The sequence below is a fragment of the Schistocerca nitens genome, chromosome 4, assembly GCF_023898315.1.
Source record: "Schistocerca nitens isolate TAMUIC-IGC-003100 chromosome 4, iqSchNite1.1, whole genome shotgun sequence".
Classification (NCBI taxonomy): domain Eukaryota; kingdom Metazoa; phylum Arthropoda; class Insecta; order Orthoptera; family Acrididae; genus Schistocerca; species Schistocerca nitens.
In genome coordinates, this window is record NC_064617.1 from 379355146 (window position 1) to 379376960 (window position 21815).

Consider the following 21815-nt stretch of genomic DNA (forward strand, 5'->3'; position numbering starts at 1 on the left):
CGAATATTCCCTGAATGGGTTTCCAAGTTCTACAGTGGATCGAAGGATGACCTATACCATATCACATCTATAATCTAGGTTTAAATTAAGTTTCACAAAAGAGAAAACTATCAAAATCGTCTACAGTGACCCTCAATTATTTTTAATTACTTATCTAACTTGTCGTAAATTACAGTGGCTGATGTGGCTTCTCAATAACTATATAACAGAAAAATCATCGCGTTTCAGATTTTTACTTCAAGTGGCAAATGTGAACACCATGAGCTTTAATTGACGATCGATACTAGTATTACGCAAAAAGGGGATGTAACAGATGAGACTTCTGCAGTTCTGAGTGAACTTTATGCGCTGTTATGCGGCATCGCGTGCGTTCATTACCTTGTCGGTGTTCGTCAGGGGGCGACGGGTTCACTTCGCTGTCTCGGAAGCAACTCTTTCCTAACTTCTCCTTACTACAATTTACCGAAGTTGGTTTAAAAAAAACTATCTGGCTGTGTTTTCATCTGACCAATCAGGGTCTCAATGTTAACCTTAAGCTCCGCCTACAAAAATTCTGTGCATCGAATGAGAAACGTTATACTTTTCGTGGTGGGACAATGTTTTTAAAGTTTGCAACGTAACAGAGCCGCGAAAAAGTCACACGCTAAAACTTGCAGCTGGTGTGGTCCTTTTAGCGTTATCATAAGATCTATACTGTTCTTCTGGAGGGCGCTATCTTTTAACATGGGCTGGGGGGTGGTCCTGATGTAACAGAGACGCGAAAAAGTCTCACGCTAAAACTTGCAGTTGATGTGGCCCTTTTGTGTTATCGTAAGATCTATACTGTTCTTCTGGAGGGCTCTAGCTTTTAACATTGACTGGGGGGGTGGTCTTGACGTAACAGAGACGCGAAAAAGTCTCACGCTAAAACTTGCGGATGGTGTGGTCCTAGCGGTTAGCTGGCGACGTGGGTGTCCGTCCGTCCCTTATCGTAGGGCCTTCCAGCTTAACACGGTTCTGCTCTCGGCTTCTGTTCTCGTTTCTCCCCTCGGAACTGCGTCTGTCCCACGGTGGGAAGGTATGACATGCATTTAGGCATTCTTGTGTTAGTCTGTGGTATTCCATTTGCTCACTCGTTACTCGTATTACTTTGGTTAATTTAATGTCACGATTTATTCGGAGCTATGTGACATACTACTGGATTTGCTTATCATGTCAGGGTTTTCATGGAAGGTGTTGGATTTGCCTGACACCTTACACCTGCTCAAAATCAATAGCAGGTGGGAAAAACATGATTGGAAAGAAAATAGTACTCGAAAGAATTAAAGGCGAAGTTATTTCAGAGGCTACTGGCTAATAGGTTAAGAGAAATACACTTCAGTTTTTTCTATTTCACGTGCGTTTTTACAGTACTTGTGAGGGCAGGGAGATATAAATTAAGAGAGACAGAAAGAGTCGGTAGTACAAGTAGCATTCAGTAAAAAATGCAACACTTTTTTTCTGAAAGAAGGTTGGTTTTATTCAGGATTGAAACATACCGTATTATTTCCCGCTATTTTGCCTACGAAACCCTGCTTTTTAAACATAATCTCTGCTCGATGCGACGGCCTAACGCCACCTTACTGGGAAGGCCTGTACGTCCACATGGTACCACTCTACCGATCGACGTCGGAACAACATCTTGCTGCATCAATAACCTCCCCATATGCACGTGCTGCTTCCTGGGGAGTGCATCCTCTGTGGGACCAAACAGTTGCAAGTCGGAAGGTGCGAAATCCAGGTTGTAGGTTTGATGACGAAGAACAATGAAGTTTTGTGAGCTCCTCTATGGAGCGTAGTAGAGTGTGAGGCCTAGCCTTGTCGTGGGGAAGGAGAAGTTCGCTTGCATTTTTGTGGCGACGAACACCCTGAAATCGTTTTTCAGTTTCCAGTGGAAGGCGCAGCTGTACTGATGACGACAAACGCCTCGCCCATGAATATCTGCAATGCTCTTGTTTTCCGCCAAAACAAGATCAATGACAGCTCTCTGCTTGGAACGCACCTCCGTTATAGACACCATTTTGAAAGCTACGACGTATCGGCACTTCATGAGATTACAGCGTCTGAAGCGGGAATATTCCACTATGTCGCACAATAGTTTCCGCATATTTTCAGTCGAAACTGGCCGCGAAAGCCGACCACTGTGGCCGAGCGGTTCTAGGCGCTTCAGTCCGGAACCGCGTTGCTGCTACGGTCACAGGTTCGAATCCTGCCTCGAGCATGGATGTGTGTGATGTCCTTAGGTTAGTTAGGTTTAAGTAGTTCTAAGTCTAGGGAACTGATGCTCTCAGATGTTAGGTCCCATAGTGCTTAGAGCCATTTGAACCATGTTTTGGCCGAGAAAAAAATGTTGCATTACTTATTGAACGCCCCTCTTACTTGGAAGATCTATAGGAAAATCTGATGCTATGAGTCGATGATATTAATTTCCATTTGTGAATGCAAACTTGGTCAGAAGATGGTGATTATGAAAATATCCCTAATGGGTAACGTCAGTGAGCAAGGTATTTGCACGCTACTGTGTAATACGTTCGTGTAGGAGTCCCGAGTGTCCTACGTGAGCAAGGTCGTGCCTGCCGGAATGAGCCGAGTCCGCCTGCAGCACGTGAAAGCGGACAGGCGAGCACACTCTAATCTGCCGAAACGGTATCCTGCTGTTTAACCACAGGCTGGCAGCCTAGTGTGCCGCTTACGGGGAACAGAAAACCACGCAGCAGATTCCGGCAGTGCATTCCGCGCCCGGTAATTTGCCAATGGGTGACGCAAACCTCAGCCGGCACGGCGTGGGACGGGACGCTAAACGATTCCGCGTCGAGACCGCAGCCACAGTAGCTGTGCGACAGCCTGGTCCACCGAACAGGCGCCGACGTAGCTATGGAGGAGGAGCCTCTGTACTCAGTCCGCCGTGCTATGAGTCAGCGACGCCGAGTAAATTCACCACCCCCACTCTAATAACACCAATTCCCCAGTCGTATATAACGACACAGCAGCTCCCAAAAGAAATGTTCCTCGTCCCTTATAGACTCCAACTGCTTGTATTAACACTGAAAGTGAGTCTGCGACGCTCTAAACTGGCTAGAGAGCATCAGTGTGCCTTCGAAAATGAACCATCTGTGTAGAACTGCTAGCAATTAATCACCATGCAGTTACCAAAATCTTTATTTTCCATTACTGCTTCGCAGTATTACAGCAGAACTTTCTATCAATACAACTAATTTTGTGTTGTACTGTTACTGTAAAAGCACCATTTCTGAGATTTGTCCCATAGTCTACAATTAAAACGAGCACACGCACATCGATAAAAGCCACATGATGATCGAGGTATGCAGAGTGATTTAGCTGCCACAAACAATATCGTTTTATGCACCCCACAATTCCATATCTGCCCTTCAGAAACCACGTGCGAGATTTTCATATTCTCTCGCTCGCTATGGACAAACTAAGTTCTACAGAAAAATTGAGCGGGACCTTTATCTAAGAAATTTAATGTAGTTAAATTTTTTACTGGGATACGTTTTCGCTGGAGGCCGTAATTTGAGTTACAAGAGAAAAACGATCAGGATTTCTAGTATGTTGTTCCCTCCTACCACTGCACAAAAATTTGCGAATGCACGAATCATTTCCCACATTTGCCCTTTTTGGTCTTTGTTGACTGGCCTTATTTTGCCAACGGCTTAGTCGAGCACTGAAAAATTGTAAAACTGACGTCTGTGAAAATTTAACCTAACTATTTTGTGAATTTTAACAGTATAAAATAAACAATTACATAATTATATTCGTCAGGCCTTCCGACTATGAAAGGGTTAAGTCTGAATCGAATTGCCAACGTAATTAGTCTTTACGTAACGTTTACACAATTCGTTTTTCTTCCATTATCTCCATGAGCATTTTTAATTAACAATGTTAATGAGATAGCTGGCCAATGGCCTTGCCGCAGTGATAAAACCAGTTCCCGTCAGATCACCGAAGTTAAGCGCTGTTGGGCTGTGCTAGCAATTGGATAGGTGACCATCTGGTCTGCCGAGCGCTGTTAGCAAACGGGGTGCACTCAGCCCTTTTGAGGCAAACTAAGGAGCTACTTGATTGAGAAGTAGCGGCTCCAGTCTCGTAAACTGACATACGGCCGGGAGAACGGTTTGATGACCACATTCCCTCCATATTCGCATCCAGTGACGTCTGTGGTCTGAGGATGACACGGCGGTCGGTCGGATCCGTTGGGCCTTCATGGCCTTTTCGAGTGGAGTAAGGAAGTAGCTGACTATGCAGGTGACGTAATAGCCCAATCAGTGGAGACGAAAAAGGGTCGAATTAGGGAATGTTTGGGCAGCCGGAAATTTTTGTATAGTGGTGGGAGGCAGTGTCTCGAAAAACAAACTGGAAATCCTAACTGGTGAGGGATAAGTGCGGGGGTGGATGTGTGTTAGAAGATCACTTTTGTGCGTTTTCCTTGGATAACTCGAAAACCGAGGTTTCCAGCGAAAATACATCCTACTACAAAATTGAACTACATTAAATTTCGCACAGTAAAAGCCATGTTCACTTCTTCTTTAGGAATAATAGTTTGCGCGTAGCAAGCGATAGAATAAGAAAATCTTGCGCTTGGTTTTTGGAGGCCAGCTGTTGTATTGCGGGGTGCATAAAACGACATAGGTAGAGGGAGCTGAATCACACCATACACAAGAAAGGATGTAAAATGACCAAACACTGGTCCATAATAATTCTGTAGGTAGAACACAAATTAATGACGACGACATCTTGCCTTTGTGGTGGACAAAAGGTCCTTGAACTGTGCTCTCATATTTTTCAGCAAAATCAAAAGTTAATTGGCAGTGGGTTATCAGTTACGTGTTCTTGCGCTCCACTGCTCAGCCGTAATCTAACGAGCTGTAGAAGTAGTTTGAGCAGTGGAGGACAAAAATGGTACCGAATATACTTCTTAGGTACACAAATTTTCAACACCAATGTCGCTCCTTTTGCATCAGGCCCCCTAAATGACATTTTCCGACGGATAACAAACCAGGCCTGTAGTAAACTGATCGTTCGCTGCCACTTCTCCACAGTACAAAGTGAAAAAACAGCTGCGCGCTGATATACCATGAAAATAGCCTTAGTGATGCGAGCAGTCTAGTTTCTTCTGAGTCTGTGTAGTATATAAAAGGAAACTAGGATCCATTCATCTGTTAATGAAAGTCTTAAAGAAAACTGACCTCTTTAACTGGTGCGGCTTATCCAAAATTATACCGTGATACCTATTGTATGCAGATGAAGGGAGACCAGACAATTGATCGATCTACATGTTCACCTAGTACGACCTAAATGTGGTTGCAGGTTGATATTATGCAACAAATTTTAACTATATTATTGGTGTTCTCACTTAAGCTGTCCGGAGGTCTGTTTAAGTTGTGCATTGGCAAATATGTAACAAACACTCGATGACACAACGACTTTTGCGGGGAGTGGACAACCTTTCCAACTTTAACAGAAGCCCAATTTCCACATAGTGCAAGTACGACACTGGCGGTGTTCCATATAGCGCTACTTGTCATGTGTTAGTGAAAGTGTGAACATCCCCTGCATGGCAGGATTGAGGGACAAACAAGCAGTAGCATAAATTCGTAAATGAAATAGGAGGAAATCTTAGCGCTTGATACAGCAAAAATGTCCTCTGCCTCGAATTTTAAAATAATTTGCATAATATGTCTTGGTGTAGACAGCACAATGAACATTCCACTTCCAAAAAAAGTTAGATTAGGGTTTTTCGGCATAGACTGAGCAGAAGATGGAATTAGGGAAGGGAAGAATATTCACAGTGCCCTTTTCAAAGGAAACAACTCGGCATTTGCTGTAAGCGATTGAGGGAAACAACGGAAAATTGAAATCTGGTTGGACGATCATCCTCCCGAATGCGAGTCCTAAGTCTTAACCACTTCGCGACATTGCTCTGTGCCTGAGCTTCTAACTGATGCATTAATTACGAACTACGGAATGAAGCCTTTTTTCCGATCATATACCTGACCCACAAAACTAACAATGTACTATTTAGTGCAAGTTGACAACGGAGGGCAGCGGTTCCCCCTGGTCGCACGAATGATACAGCGTGACACGGCGTTTGGACAAATTAAGTTAGTGTAAATACTACAGTAGTAGTATTTTCAACAATTACGCTAGCATAGACGAGGCGAGCGTAAGGGTTTGAATTCCTCGTGCTCAACAAATCGTTGCACTCCGAAATATTTTGACCAGTCCTAGCATTTAATCGTTCACTTTGATTCTGGTCTTGGCTAGAAATTTTCGGCATTTCATGAGTAGCACAGTAGTACATGAAAGGGTATATCTGGTTCTGTTTGAAATATTTCGTATATGAACAATCTGGTTTTATAATTCCTGTTGATTTCAATGTGGCTATATCGTGAAACATTATTGTGTGAAAAAACTTACTTCTTTAGTTTATTAATTAATTACTTTTCGATCGAGGTTTCGGCATATAAGCGCACTGTCTAGCCTATTGAAAGTTATGCTAGATAGAGTCCTAGGTCGCACATATAATTTATTAGTGAAACAAGTGCCAAAGAAGTGTTCTTTTCAGTGTCGTTTGAAAAGCATACTGATGCTTCCCTGTCTGTGTCATCTTCCGGATGTTATCAATACTAAGTAAAAGGAGTTTGGGATTTTTCTTCTATGGATTGTGCTGGATTCATAACGTAGGAGGAAATCGGTTTAACTTGGAAGATTTCTATGGCTTCTGTAACCCACTCTATGTGACTAGTGCGATAGTAGTTTTGTCAAGGAAATCCCTTCCATCTACCGAGATTTAGAAACATATAGAGGGAAAAAAGGACAGTCGGTATTCTCGCTGTCGAAACTGGTAACATAGTTCTAGCAAGTAATTTTTCTTATCCAACCGAAGACTGCGTCAAGCTGTTCCATTGTACATTCATTTGTAGCCATGACGTTCTCTCTTTTGCTTGAGCCTTATTCTAAATTCGGCTTCCCGCTGTTGCTTTAGATGGCTTGATTCAAATGCCGATGTGATTCCTTAAAAGTGCCCAGAGTCAATTTCCGTCCCTACATTCGTAGCACCTAAACGGATATCCCGTCCGCTCGTGATCTTTGCTTTGATGTGATATTCAATTGATCCTGTCCCGGAAACATATACGACAATCCAAAAAGAAGATAAAATAATCTCTCCTTCCTGTATCCAATGTTCAAAACACTCGAGAGACATTCACGCTGCAACATAAAGCTCAGATCACACGCAGAGATGTGTGAGCTTTGGTTTCCTGCCCCACCAATCGGCACGGGAGAAAGGAGCTCAAGCTTGCAAATTAATTCCGTCTAATTACGGGCAGCGGCTGCTGCAAGCCGGAGAAAGCGCGCCTTTTCCGCGTCTCTAGGCTGCTCTTTATTCTCAGCTCAGCGGCGGCAAACAGTCTCCTGTGAATAACGAGGAATCGCAAGAGAGGTCGTACGCGAAGAATAAAAAAGTGTAAATCAATCATATTGGTTGTCATCATCTTGCACGATATTATGAACATGACAAAAGAAGGCGCCGCTGGGTTGTTCACGTCTATTAAAAGTGTCCGCCGAACCGAGACAGAACCGGAAATGTTGCAGCTGTGTCAGGCCAATCAGATGACGTCTTTAGCCTCCTGATCGCCACGGACGAGTGCTGGCGTATAACGTGACCCCAGGCAAAGGAGCAAAGCAAGAAATGGAAATACCGTAGTCAACAAGAAGACTCGACTATCAGTGCACAAGGTGAGGCTAAATGTATTTTTAATTTGTGTTTGGGGGGGGGGGGGAGGAGGGGGGGAGTGGCGGGAGGAACTGACGTGGTGTGGTGGTGGTAACATATAATCGTAAGAGGCCCACCGACACAGCAACTTACTGTATATATGCTGACTGAGGCGACGAATGAAAATTCGTACCAAGATCGGGATTCGGTGCTGGGTCTCCTGGTCAGTAGACAGATACGTTAACCACTACGTCACCCTGTCACAGTGGCTTTATGCAAGTGCACGCACTACCCTAACATGCCACCCTCCTCAGTCCGAATTCCACGCAGGTCTCATACCACCTGGTATTCAAACTAAACTCAAAAGACGTTGCAGAGTCTCTCATCTGTATTGGAAGAAAGTCTCAACATCTAACGACCCGGAGGATCCTACGTGAAACCCAGGCACAGGTGCTTTAATTAAATGAAATTATCTGACTCCAGATATCTTTTCAAGTCTCAAACGTCTGTGATACATACAGAAAATGTTTCAAATCGCTCTGAGCACTATGGTACTTAACTTCTGAGGTCATCAGTCCCCTAGAACTTAGAACTACTTAAACCTAACTAACCTAAGGACATCACACACATCCATGCCCGAGGCAGGATTCGAACCTGCGACCGTAGCGGTCGCGCGGTTCAGGACTGTAGCGTCTAGAACCGCTCGGCCAACCCGGGCGGCTGTGATACATACAACGTCAACATTAATAAAACCGGCAAATTTCAGAAACGGTTTCCTGACTGGAATTGGAGGAAAAAACGTCTTATGAACATGTGTCGGGAATGCTTTGTTACTACGGTAGACGGCGCTGGCCAATGCAAGTTCCTCTGACCACGTACCGTGTGTTCCTCGGGTGTTGCAAGCTGTGTGATTGACGCAGCGTACTGTAAGCAGCAGAGTGGTCCGGTATTCATGTCGGGAACAAGCCGAGATGGTACTTGTGTAATGCCAAGCGGATGGAAATGGTCGGGAGGCAGCACAGCTTCATCAAAACAAGTACCCTTAAAGACCACTTCACACAACATTTCAAACCCTTTTTGGGCATTTGTGTGATCATGGGTCCTTTCACACAGACGAACGTGCAAGGAGGCGACGGGCAGTGCGCACACCAGATTTGGAGGACCGGATTCTACAGGATATTGAGACGAACCCTAGTACAAGCTACAAGCAAGTGGCCCGCCAACATGGTATAAACCAAAGTAGGATTATGTGTATGCTGCATGACAATCGCTACTATCCCTATTACCCGCAACAAATACAAGCATTATCAGCAGCGGATTTCCCTCTACGGGAAGGATTTTGTCGATGGTTTTTGCACCAGACCATCAAAATTACGGGAGTTTTGTCACCAGTGGTCATTACCGACGAAGTATCGTTACCAGAACTGGCACCATCAATCTGCATAATCATTATCCGTGGGCTACAATCAACCCTCGGGGAATGGTTGAGGCGCCTGGTCAGCTTCGGCTGAACATCAGGGTGTGGGCAAGGATTCTTGGCGACCACAAACTTCGACCAGTTGTTATTCCACAACTCCCCGACGGAGGAAAGTACCTGGACTTCCTGCGAAATACTCTGCCTGGGCTGCTTGTGAATGTGTCTCCGGCAATACAACAGGTTATGTGGCACCGCCCCACTTCCGCATTACAGTTCGTCCACACCTCAACATTATCTTCCCCGGACGTTGGACCCTGTAGCATGGCCTGCTAGATCACCGACCTTAAACCCGTGGAGTTTTACTTGTGAGGGCATCTCAAAAGCGCTGTGTCTGCTGAACCAGTGCCTGATGTGCAGACCCTTTAATAGCGCGTTCACGACGCCTGTGACGCTGTTTAGAGAGAGACCGGAACGTGCGAAAGAGAGCGGCAGTTTATGATGCGACACACATGGAGGCCAGTTTCAACATCTCTTGTGACATGGATGCGATACACAGCGCTGTACTGTATTCTGGGATAATTTTTTGTCGTTGCACGACACCGTCCATTTCCGGACACATGTTCATAGGACCCTTTCTCCCCCATTTACAGTTAGGATTCAGTCCCTGAAATTTGTCGGTTTTATTAATGGTCACTCCATATATGCAGGCAAGCCTGCTAGGGTAGTCAATACAGTTGTGCAAACCCACTGAGCCATGGTGAAGTAGTTGTTGGCTCGTCCGCCTAATTAGCAGGAGACCAGTGTTCGAATCCCAGCCTTGAAACAAAGATTCAGTCGTCGCTTCAGTCTGCATATACAGATTTTGGAAATGGAAATGAAGAGCATAGGGGAACGATGCGGGAGACCCGCACCGCCGTACTGGGCAAGGTCCTAATGGAGGTTCTTTGCCATTGTCTTCCTCCGACCGTAATAGGGATGAATGATGATGATGAAGGCGACACAAGAACACCCAGGTGAAAATCCCTGACCCCGCCGGGAATCGAACCCGGCACCCCGTGCTCGGGAAGCAAGAACGCTACCACAAGTCCACGAGCTATAATAGATGTTTGAAACTTTAAAAGCTCTCTGAAATGATATAGTTTCATTTGATACAGTATCTCACTACCGAAATGCGGGACGAAGGGGATTTTCAAGACGAAGCACTGCAGTAAAATGGCCAAGCGGACGCTTCTGGGTCAGGATAACGTCATAGTTCATTCTGCATGGAGCACAGTCAGGCATGCCGGCCGCGGTGGTCTAGCGGTTCTAGGCGCTCAGTCCGGAATCGCGCGACTGCTACGGTCGCAGGTTCGAATCCTGCCTCGGGCATGGATGTGTGTGATGTCCTTAGGTTAGTTAGGTTTAAGTAGTTCTAAGTTCTAGGGGACTGATGACCACAGATGTTAAGTCCCATAGTGCTCAGAGCCATTTGAACAGGCATGCAGCTTTACTAGGCTATAAAATTTTGTCTCAGTCCCCTTATTCTGCTGACAAGTCAGCTGATGACTTCTTCCCCTTTCTCCCGATCAGCTGAGTTTTGCACTTCCTCACAGCCCCACCACAGCCGACATAGTTTCATTTTCATCGCGTACTGTGAACATGATCACGTTCATACAATGCCTTCAAATCGCAGTAGCATATGTGTAATCCCAAGAAATAAAATTCGCTTCGTCCTCACTTTCCTTTATTAAAGGCTACCGGTTTCGTAATATTAATCTCCGACCTTCAAGCATTTCAGCTCCTAAAATTACTGCCACACGGCACAGGATAGAGTACAACCTGCAGTTTTATGGATCCTGGTAGCCAGGAAAGCATTATGAGACCATATACATTAACTGCATGATGTCAGTAGCTTCGTTCTCGGGAGAGGTTGGAGTTACAGTTTTTGAAGGCAATATGTCTGGTTATGATCTCGTATAGTTCTTCCTCGTGCCATGGTCCATGAAAGTGGAAGCTAATAACTTACCTTACAATAAATGGCTTTAATTGTGCAGTCAATTAGCTGAAAATTGAAGAACAATTTTCCGAGACTGGCAGCCTTTAATAAGGGAAAGTGTGGCAGATTAATAACTGCTACGGAAGGGTCTGGAATGGATGAACTACATAATCATCTACATGTACTTTTAATTGTCTTCCATCGGTGATTTCTGCTTTTTTTCTGTTGCCACAATGTCTAGTCTGTAAACCAAAATGATTATCTCACGTGCTGAGATTAAGAATGCATTTGCCTCAGACTACTATTAAATGATCTTTAATTTTGTTTTAACATGATCGATTTCGAGGCATCTATTCCCTTCTTCAGATGTACCTGGTACATATGCGTCAAATGGACGTGTGGTACGAAGGCAATTTTTTTTCTTAACTTCCGATAGACCGTGAAATTAAAAACACAGTGGAAAATCCAGTGAAGCTTTGCGCAGGTGTTTTGTGCGGTGTCTCTAGTATCCCCGTTTATCCCACCACATAAAGGTGCCTGGAACAATAGTATCTCCTGCGAAGTGTGTAGTCCTGCTGAGGGGTTTCACCTGATTTCATGCAACCCACATAACGTAACTGTCATGCGTTCCCTTCTTCATGACAGTTCTCGGCGGCACACTGCAGGTGCAGCGAACGTGCTCCTGCAACGTTTTCGAAGGGAAGTGTCTGATCACTCATCATACAGCCAGGATATGGCTCCCTCGGATTTTCATCTCTTCGTTCACATGAACCTGTGGCTATTAGGACAGCATTTTAGCACAGACAGAAAGTCGCAGATCAGCAACGAGCATTGGCAGAAAGCACGGGCGGCTGCCTCCTGTGACGAGAGTTTTGGAAAGTTGGCACCACGCTACAAAAATTGTCTTAAGTCGTAGCGCCGAATATATTGAGAAGTAGCTGGGACGTGTAGCTAAATCATCCCAAAAAAAATCTTTTATCTTCTCGGTGGTTTTCATTTCGCGCCCCAATCGGAGATTGAAAAAAGCCCTCTTATTATCGTAAAAACAACATTGTCTTGCTGTTACCAAGTGTTGTGCAGTAACTTTCTCTTTGAAACCAGGGGCCCACAGCGTCACTCACGAAGCGACACCCTCAATGGCCGGCTGCAGTGGATGAAATATGAATTATAAAGGTTAACGAAAAAGGTTACTCGCAGCATTTGGAAATGAGTAAGAAATTTAATCAATCAGAAATGCAATACCTGCTTAACTATTCAGAAGACATTACATTCGGGGCCGCACGAGAAACCGGCTCCGTGTACTAGGTTGCTCATTGTCTCCCACCAGTTGTCATGTGTTGTTTCGAAGCTATTGCGACTTTGTTTCGTATTGTCAGTACGAAAACCGTTGCGACTTCGTTAAAAACGTTGAAGTAAATATTTCAGCGAGATGTATACTCCTCAAGAAAGAATCACAACAGTGGAGGCCTATGTGCCCATCGGTTCATTTAAGGAAATGAGGGGCATTTTTGCAAAGAAGTTTTCTGGCGTTCCCACACCAACAAAGAGCAGTATACAGGATTTGGTGACAAAGTGGCATCCTATGGGATGAGTTACAAACGCAGAAAGAATCGAGCCCCGTTCCATCACCCACATGCTGCGATCGACGATATTCGAGCACGAATGGTCCAGAGTCCAAAGAAGTCGACAAGTAAATTGTCGCAACAAGTGAACGTTTAGCGTTGGTCTCGTCAACGTTTTTACACCTTATAGGGATGAAGCTCTACAAAATGGGATACGTCTAAAAACTGAAGAAAAATAAGTCATAAAGTCGGATCGTGGATCCCATATGTTTTGAAACAACAGCCGCGCGGAGTGGCCGCTCCGTTAGAGGCGCCATGTCACGAATCGTGCGGCCCTTCCCGCCGAAGGTTCGAATCCTCCCTTGGGCATGGGTGTGTGTGTTGTCCTTAGCGTAAGTTAGGTTAAGTTAATTTAAGTAGTGTGTTACTCTAGGGACCGATGATCTCAGCAGTTTGGTCCCTTAGGAATTCACACACATTTGAACATTTTTTTGAAGCAACAGTAAACAGTGCTATGTATATGCAAATCTTTCAAAAATTCAAAGATTCGCAGAATAAAGGACTGTCAGCAAAGAACTTTGGCCGGCGCGTTCGCCGGACCTAACCACTTGTGAGTTTTGTCTTTGGGGCAGTCTAAAGGGAAAACTATACGCAAAGAACCCAATAACATTAAAAGATATGAAGGGCAATATTCGTAATTAAATTTTGAGAATTGATTCGGCAGAGTTGCGCAAAGTGATGTAATATATTATGACTGTGCAGAAGTGCACTGAAGCACAAGGTGGTTATTTTCAGCACCTAATGTAATGTAAAAGACAAGATCAATTAAGTAAACGCAGACCTTTGGATTAGTTTATTTCTTATTTCTTTATTATCTAATTATTACAGGTTTATCTGACAGTTGTATTTGCTCATGGCGGGCAACAAGTGGTGCATAACTAGCAGGCAGTCTGTATTCGGTGATGGTTTTTGGTGCTCCACCGTGTACAAAAACATGCATGGGTAATAAGTAAGAAACACAATAGAAAATGAAAATGTTTGATTTTAAGTTGGTATGAGTAAAAGCTAAGAAAAGAAAAAAAATACAGCCATTGAGGGTGTCATTTTATTAGTTACGCAATGGGTCTATGATTTGACAGTGTATGTCACTGCAGGACAGTCGACGATAGCAAGACAGCGTCCTAAGATAAACATACCACACATCGATCTGAGTAATACGTTTCACGTACATCCGAAGATACGGCCAAAAATCCGGAAAATCATTTAATTGCAGTCTGAGACAAATGCATTCTTATATTCCATTTATCGTGTGATCTGGGTGATCAAATCATTTGCTCGAACTGTCCAGAATGTTCTTCAAACCAGTCGCGAACAATGGTGGTCCTGTGACATGGTGCATTGTCATCCATAGAAATACCATCACTGATTGGGAACATGAAGCCCATGAATGTCTGCAGATGGCCTCCAAGTAGCCGAACATAACCATTTCCAGTCAATAACCGCTTCAGTTGGACCAGAGGGCGAAATCGATTCAATGTAAACACAGCCAACTTCATAATGGAGTCACCACTAGCTTGCACAGCGCCTTGTTGACAGCTTGAGTCCATGGCTTCGTGCGGTCTGCACAACACTCGAACCCTACCATCATCTCTTACCAGCTAAATCGGAACTCATCTGACAAAGCCACGATTTTTCAGTCGTCTGTGGTCGAACCGATAAGGTCCCAAGCCCAGGAGAGGTGCTGCAGACGACGTCGTGCCACCCTAGACCACACCAAATCCGAAAGAAACGGCTGATTTGCAGAATTTGTCTGGGCTGAAGGAAGTGTGCGATGTTTAAATTTCCACCCTTTAATGTAGAATAGCTGCAGTGTGCCCATTCTTCCGATAAGTATACAAACAGTCTCTAGGCTAAGGGCTATCCAAAAAACTAGACCCCTTATCTCTGTGATCCACAGAACCAGAGATATGACCCCAAAAAGTAGCATTTTCGCGCACAGATTTTTGCAGCATGTGTGGCTGTAATTTAGTATTCTCGGCGCACTCTGGACGCTGTGGATCTCGGAATATTGAATTCTCTGCCGATTTCCGAAATGGAATGTCCCATGTGTTCAGCTCCGACTATTATTTAACGTTCGATGTCTGTTAATTTCCGTCGTGTTGCCATGATGACGTCGGAAACCTTTTCACATCAGTCACTTGTGTACAAATGACAGCTCCACCAACGCCCCACCGTTTTGTACCTTTTTTATGTGATACTACCGCCATTTGTACATGTGCGTATCGCTATCGCCTGACTTCAGAGTGTGTGCACACCTTTGGCTGAGCACGGAGCGCTGGTGTGTTGCAGTGTCGGAGCACCACGGCGCGGCGGCGCTGTACTCGCCGCACCACCACGGACACCACGCGCACGCGCACGCGCACGCGCACGGCCACCACGCGGCCATGCTGCCGGCCATGGGCGCCGCCGCCGGCGGATACTCGCAGGTCAGCGCCGCCACCGCCGCCGCCGCCGCCGCCGCTCTGCTTTCCGTTCCCTCTGCCGACGCCTCCGCCGCAGCCGCTGCCGCTGCCGCGCTGTCTGACGACTCCGCACTGCCGCGCGCCGAGGTTCGTATCTCGCGGGATACACTCCACTCTGGCAGTTCCTCTTGTCGTAGCTCTACTCCAAGCATCACAAGTCTAACTGATCCCTTAACATCTGTTTCCTGCAGAAGTCTTCATCCCAAGTACGAACGCAATAAATTTCTTTGAGATATAAAAACTTTATCTGATGGAATTACATTTCCCTGGAGACATCAGAGTCTCAGCTTCATCTTCGATAAGGACAAAAACTGAAGGAGCGAATTAAAATTTGTGCTAAGGCCGGAAATTGAACCTAGGTCTCCTTCATACTATGCAGATGTGCTAACCACCACATCACCGTGGCAGTGTGACTCACTCAGCTGCAGTGACATTCGTAGTCCAATGCCCTTCCTAATTCAATACTGACGATCTAAGAGGGGGAAAAATGGGCTGAAGACGTGAATTAAGGGTTGCTTAAGGGAGAGCATTTGACTAGTGTAGTCCGTGCAGCTGTATGAGGCACAACGCCATGGCAGTTTCGTAATTAGCACATCTGCTTCCTAAGTACCAGGGCTGTCCAGAAAGTAAGTTACGATTGATCGCGAAATGAAAATCACAGTGGAAATCATAAATGTTTAATTTGTAACAGTTAGCTACACCTTTCAGCTACTTCTCTATGTAGTCGCCGTTCTGACTCAGACATTCGTCGTTGCGTTGTACCAACTTTCCAATACCCTCATCATAGAAGGCAGACGCCAGTGCTTTCCGCCAATTCTCTACGCTGGCCTAAAGCTCGTTGTCTGTGCCAGAATGTTGTCTTCATAGCCAGCGGTTCGTTTGAGCAGAGATGCAACTCAGTGGGAGACAATTACGGGCTGTATTGTGGGTAACCAAACATTTCCAATTGAAACGATGCAGGAACATCTTCATTACCCCTGCAGAATGAGGCTGAGAATTGTCTTGAAGAAGAAACCGCACGACAGTTATGTAATGTTGGTTGCGTAGCTTCAGGGGAAAATTCTCACCAGGCCCTCGTACTTGGCGGGAGACACTATTTTCTGTAACATCTTTACGCGCTCACTAAGAGCTCAAGAATGAAAAGAGCGACATAATATACCTACAGTCATACTAGAGACACTGCCCAACACACCTTTGCAAAGCTTTATCGGATTTTCATAGTCGTTTCCATTTCGCGACCGATCGTAACTTACTTTCTGGACAGCCCTCATATATACCAGGGTTCAAGTCCCAGCCTTGGTACAAATTTTAATTCATTAGCCCAGTTTCTATCATTATCGAACATAAAAATGGATTTACGAGGGGTGTTCAGTTAGTAATGCTAAGCCCGCCTAGTTGGTCTAACGCACGGCTTTCCGGGCGGGAAGGAGCGCCTGGTCCCCGGTACGAATCCGCCCGGCGGATTTGTGTCGAGGTCCGGTGAACCGGCCAGTCTGTGGATGACTTTTGAGCGGTTTTTCATCTGCCTCGGCGAATGCCGGCTGGTTCTCCTTATTCCGCCTCAGTTACACTATGTCGGCGATTGCTGCGCAAACAAATTCTCGACGTACGCGTACACCACCATTACTCTACCACGCAAACATAAGGGTTACACTCGTCTGGTGTGAGACGTTCCCTGGGAGGTCCATCGGGGGCCGAAACGCACAATAACCCTGGATTCCGTGTGGGCCGGCGGAGGGGTGAAATGGACTGCGGTATTTGTCGTGGGGTTGTGGACCACTGCGGCTGCGACGGGGACGGAGCCTCACCGTCGTTTCTAGGTCCCCGGTTAACATACAATACAATACATACAAGTAATGCTACACGTTTATCTCGACCAATTTTGGTTGAAAAAGTGTGGGACATTGTGACATATTCCTGTCTCAGCCTCTATAGTTTAATGAAGATCCGATAGGTGGCGCCGCTAAATGTAGCTTTCGAAATGGTGTCTGTAACGGAGGTGCATTCCAAGCAGAGACCTATTATTGAGTTTCTTTTGATGGAAAACCCGAGCATGGCAGATATTCGTAGGCCTTCCAGTAAGTATATGGAGACCTAGAAGTGAACAAGAGCACGGTGAGTCGTTGGGCGAGGCGTCTGTCACCATCGCAGTAAGGTCGCGCATGCTGTGACTCCTGTAATTATAGGACGTGCGTACACTCTTATTCGAGGTGATGTAAACGAACTTCTCCTTTTCCACGAAAACGCAACACGTCACACAAGTCTGCACATCTGAGAAGAGCTCACAAAACTTTGTTCGACCGTTCATCTTGCAGCCTGGATCACGCATCTTACGACTTGAATTTGTTTCACCCAATTAACGATGCACTCCGTGGGAAGCAGTATGTAGATGATGGGGAGCTTTCATATGACAGACTAGCGTGGAGACCTTCACCAAGGCCACATCATCATCATGAGGCTACACTCCAGGAAACACATTCTAGCACTTAAAGTTATATTCTGCCGTAACATATTTGTCTTTTCAGTCTACATTTTATATTCACTTTACTTGGCCGTCATTAGTTACTTTGCTGTTCAAATAATAAATCTTATCTACTACTTTAGTGTCTCATTATCTATTCTATTTCCTTCACCGTCACCTCACTCCATTCTCCCACTTCCCCTTTTATTTATGTTCGTGTTATAAACTCCTTTCAGAACATTATCCGTTTCATTCAACTGTTCTTCTACGAACTTTGCCGTTTATGACAGAATCACAATTTCAGTGTCAAACCTTGAAGTTTCTGTTCCACCTGCCTCATTTTTAATTCTCTTTTTGAAGCTCTCCTTACTTTCATTTATTTATTGCTGGGAACACAGATTGCTAACTCTTTCGTGCCCTTGGATTCTCAGAAATCCAGACTTTTTTATATTCAAGTTGTAGGCAACTTTTCGCTTTCTGTATTTTATTCTTTGTAATTTTCCAATTCGGAGGAGCGTATTCCAATCAATATTGTCAACACATGCAAGTAGTAAACATTTGTGGGTTTGCGCTTATTCGGTCTTACCTTCTACAACAAGTCGTAGGGTCAATAACGCTATACTTATGCCCATATTTTTCATGACACGAACCTGATCTCCTTGCATAAAGAGATGGTAATACGATAAGGTATACACCACACCACAGGCGCGTAGGGGAAGTCAAGACAAACAATTTTATGGAAAGCTCTGCTGTCTATCAAGCAGGCAAGTAACCTCAAATTTCCCTAGAAAAACCACCAAAGTAACAGCACATCCGAGCCTCTCGAGATTTTGAATGTTCTTCTGGCTCTGTTATGCCTTCAGCTGGTTTATACTATTTCGTTAACATTAATTTTCACTTTCACATGGGGGTAATGAAAAAAACAGGATTCAGTAAACGTTATGCAAAAGCTAATTACTTTTACAATTCGATCTGAACTTCACCCTTACAAGAACCGTAGTTTCGCAGTAAGAAGACCAGGCAAACCAAACTATTTAAATGCTGTAAAACTGACAATATTTTGAGGTAAAATTTACACAAACATTAATTTTATGACTACGAAAGCTTGGGATGTTATCCAAATTTGACGCGGAAAGTAAACCGAGAACTTTTTATGCATTAATTTTATGGTTCAAAATAGTTCAAATGGCTCTGAGCACTATGGGACTTAACATCTGAGGTCATCAGTCCCCTAGAACTTAGAACTACTTAAACCTAACTAACCTAAGGACATCACACACATCCATGCCCGAGGCATGATTCGAACCTGCGACCGTAGCGGTAGCACGGTTCCAGACCGAAGCGCCTAGAACCGCTCGGCCTCTCCGGCCGGCTCAATTTTATGTTCTGTAAGTTCAAAAACAGGGAGATTTAATATTCAAGGGTGATTAGCCAAAAATCTCGCGCAGTACGCATGCGCTATAGATTAGGTGGCTTTGTGGGACAGTTTGTGGTTGTTTCGCGGTTTGATAGGCTCGAAGTGTCCTATATCGATTTGTACGTCTCGACATCGCCTGCACCGCTCTGGTACGTTGTAAATAGTTCTCGTTTACACCCCGTATAAGATTCCAGTGACTCCAACACCATCAGAAACAAAAATTAAAAATCAAATTGCTGTACAGGTGAGTGGTGAAACAGCATTTCAAACGTATGACGCCCGATTACTTATCGCTACGGACAGGAATAAATTGTCTTATTTTATGGAAAATTCGATGTTATTCTATGCCAAATTCGGTGTTATTTTATGCCAAATTCGGTGTTATTTTATGCCAAATTCGGAGTATTTTTTGCCCAATTCTATGTATTTTTTGCCAAATTCTGTGTCTTTTTTGCAACATTATTGCCAATTACAGAGTTATTTTCTGCCGAATTCAGTGTTTTGCCAAATTTGGTATTGTTTTTTGCCAAAGTTGGTATTATTATCGCCAAATTCGATGCTGCTTAATTCGGTGCTATTTTTTTGGCAAGTTCGGTCTTTTATTTCTTACCATATTCGGTGTTATTTTTTTTTTGGCAAATTTCCTATTATGTTCTGTCAAATTCTGTCTCGTTTTTTGCCAAATTCGGTGTTTTTTCTACAATACTAGCTCTCATTTTTGCCATATTTGATATTTTTGCCAAATCCGGTGTTTTTGGGCACATTTGGTGTTTTTTTCCAAATTCGATGTTACTTATTTGTCAATTTCGCCGTTACTTTTCTGCCTAGTTCGATGCTATATTTTCCCCAAATTTTGGTTCATTGTTTTGCCAATTTTCGCGTTATTTTCCTTGTCACATTCGACCTTGTTTGTTGTCCCAAATGCGGTACGTTTTGTCAAATGCGGTATTTTTCACCGTATCGAGGTTTTGTGCCTTATTCGTGTTTTTGTGCTAATTTAGATGCGATTTTCGTTGGCACATGAAAGTTCATTAAGCGGAAAATGAACTGTCACTTTAAGATTATAGACGAACCTCAGACTTGAGCAGAACAGAAGGCAAAACGCAGTTTTAACATTTAATAACCCTCAGAGTTATAACATTTTTATACAGTAAAATTACAAATTTGACGATATCTCGTAAAAGTTGCCGATTTCGAGTTATTTCGCTAAAAACTGCTATTTTCGCGTTATCGTTTTGGAGAAATTATCGTGTCCTTACTTATCGCTTATTTCACTTCTGTTAATGCTTTCTGTAAGTGAAAAATGTAAGTTGTTTCCGCGTGCTGGTTGCAGTGCGGTCTGAGACGCCTTGCCACGGTTCGCGCGACTGCCCCCGCTGGACGTTCGAGTCATCTCTTGGGCATGGGTGTGTGTGTTGTCCTTAGCGTAAGTTAGTTTAAGTTAGGTTAAGTAGTATGTAAGCCTAGGGACCGATGACTTCCGCAGTTTGGTCCCATAGAACTTACCACAAATTTCCAATTTTAAGTTGTTTCTTCCTTCAAACTGCACGTTAGACTGTATTTTCCTCTTACAGCTGACTGGGTGACGCAATTCGCAGGTCAGAAGATGTCATACATTTCACCTTCAGAAGTATGATGCACAGCACTGTGGGGTTCTAAACAACTTTCAAATTGATAGCTGCCTTACTTTACTTGTTTCACAACGGATACGAATTCCGTCTTCTTCCCTCGAGGCCTCGACAAATTATGCTGATGGCCTGGCTGGCCTGAGGTATTTCAGGCGACTCCACCGAACGCGAGCCTCGTAAGCGCTCTAGTCTGAGTCAGAAGCCAGAGAAGGAGACAACACGAGCTGAAGGGGAAAACGAGCACAAACGCTTGAAGGTCATCCGCGAAGGTCGCCCAAAAGGAAAATATCGACGTCGCAGGCTGTCTCGTGAGTGTAGCGGCGGCGGCAGCAGCGCTGACGGGGCAGAGAGCTGCTCAATGAGCCGGGGACCTCTTGTCAGCGGCGGCTGCTGGGATTCGCTGGCGTCGCCACAACGTGCTGTGCGATGACAGCTCAGCGTCACAAGGGAGAACACACTGCCAACTGGGAGATGTGCCAAGTTCCGTTGGGTTTTCTACGAGGGCCGCAGAGCAGTTCAAATCAAATGGCTCTAAGCACTATGGGACTTAACATCTGAGGTCATCAGTCCCCTAGACTTAGAACTACTTAAACCTAAGGACATCACACACATCCATGCCCGAGGCAGGATTCGAACCTGCGACCGTAGCAGCAGCGCAGTTCCGGACTGAAGCGCCTAGAACCGTATGGCCACAGCGGCCGGCCCGCAGAGCGGGAAATCGTAGTAGACCCCGAATCGCAGAGACTGCTGTAGTATGTCCAAAGGTTAAGAGCCTTCGGTATACACATAGTGATGTGACGTCTTAGCTGTTGTGATTATTCATAGGCACTGAAATGTTTGATGTCAACGAAAAAATTCTTTTGCCACATTCGGCTTGTCGTCCAAAAGGATGACTTTCATTTAGATAGCACCTGCAACAGAAATACTACCAGCTACTTCAATGTGAACATTTCTTTCTGCTATCGGGAGATATACCCTGATCGATTGTGGTGCACTTTGATATGAAATATACCCCGTTCAACGTGTAAATGTCAACATTTGTTTAAGTTATGTGACAGTTTATAATCCTGAGAATTATCA

At 44.6% G+C, this 21815-nt stretch overlaps 1 protein-coding gene across 1 annotated transcript in view; it reads left to right on the forward strand.

Moving 5' to 3' along the window:
- Window positions 1–21165, forward strand: part of LOC126252318 (protein gooseberry-neuro-like) — a 173578-nt gene extending 152413 nt beyond the window's left edge. Inside the window, exons 6-8 of the mRNA XM_049953203.1 lie at window positions 15057–15238; window positions 20441–20444; window positions 20888–21165. Of these exons, the coding sequence (XP_049809160.1) occupies window positions 15057–15238; window positions 20441–20444; window positions 20888–21165 (464 nt within the window). The remainder of the gene's footprint in view (window positions 1–15056; window positions 15239–20440; window positions 20445–20887) is intronic.
- Window positions 21166–21815: the final 650 nt, after the last annotated feature.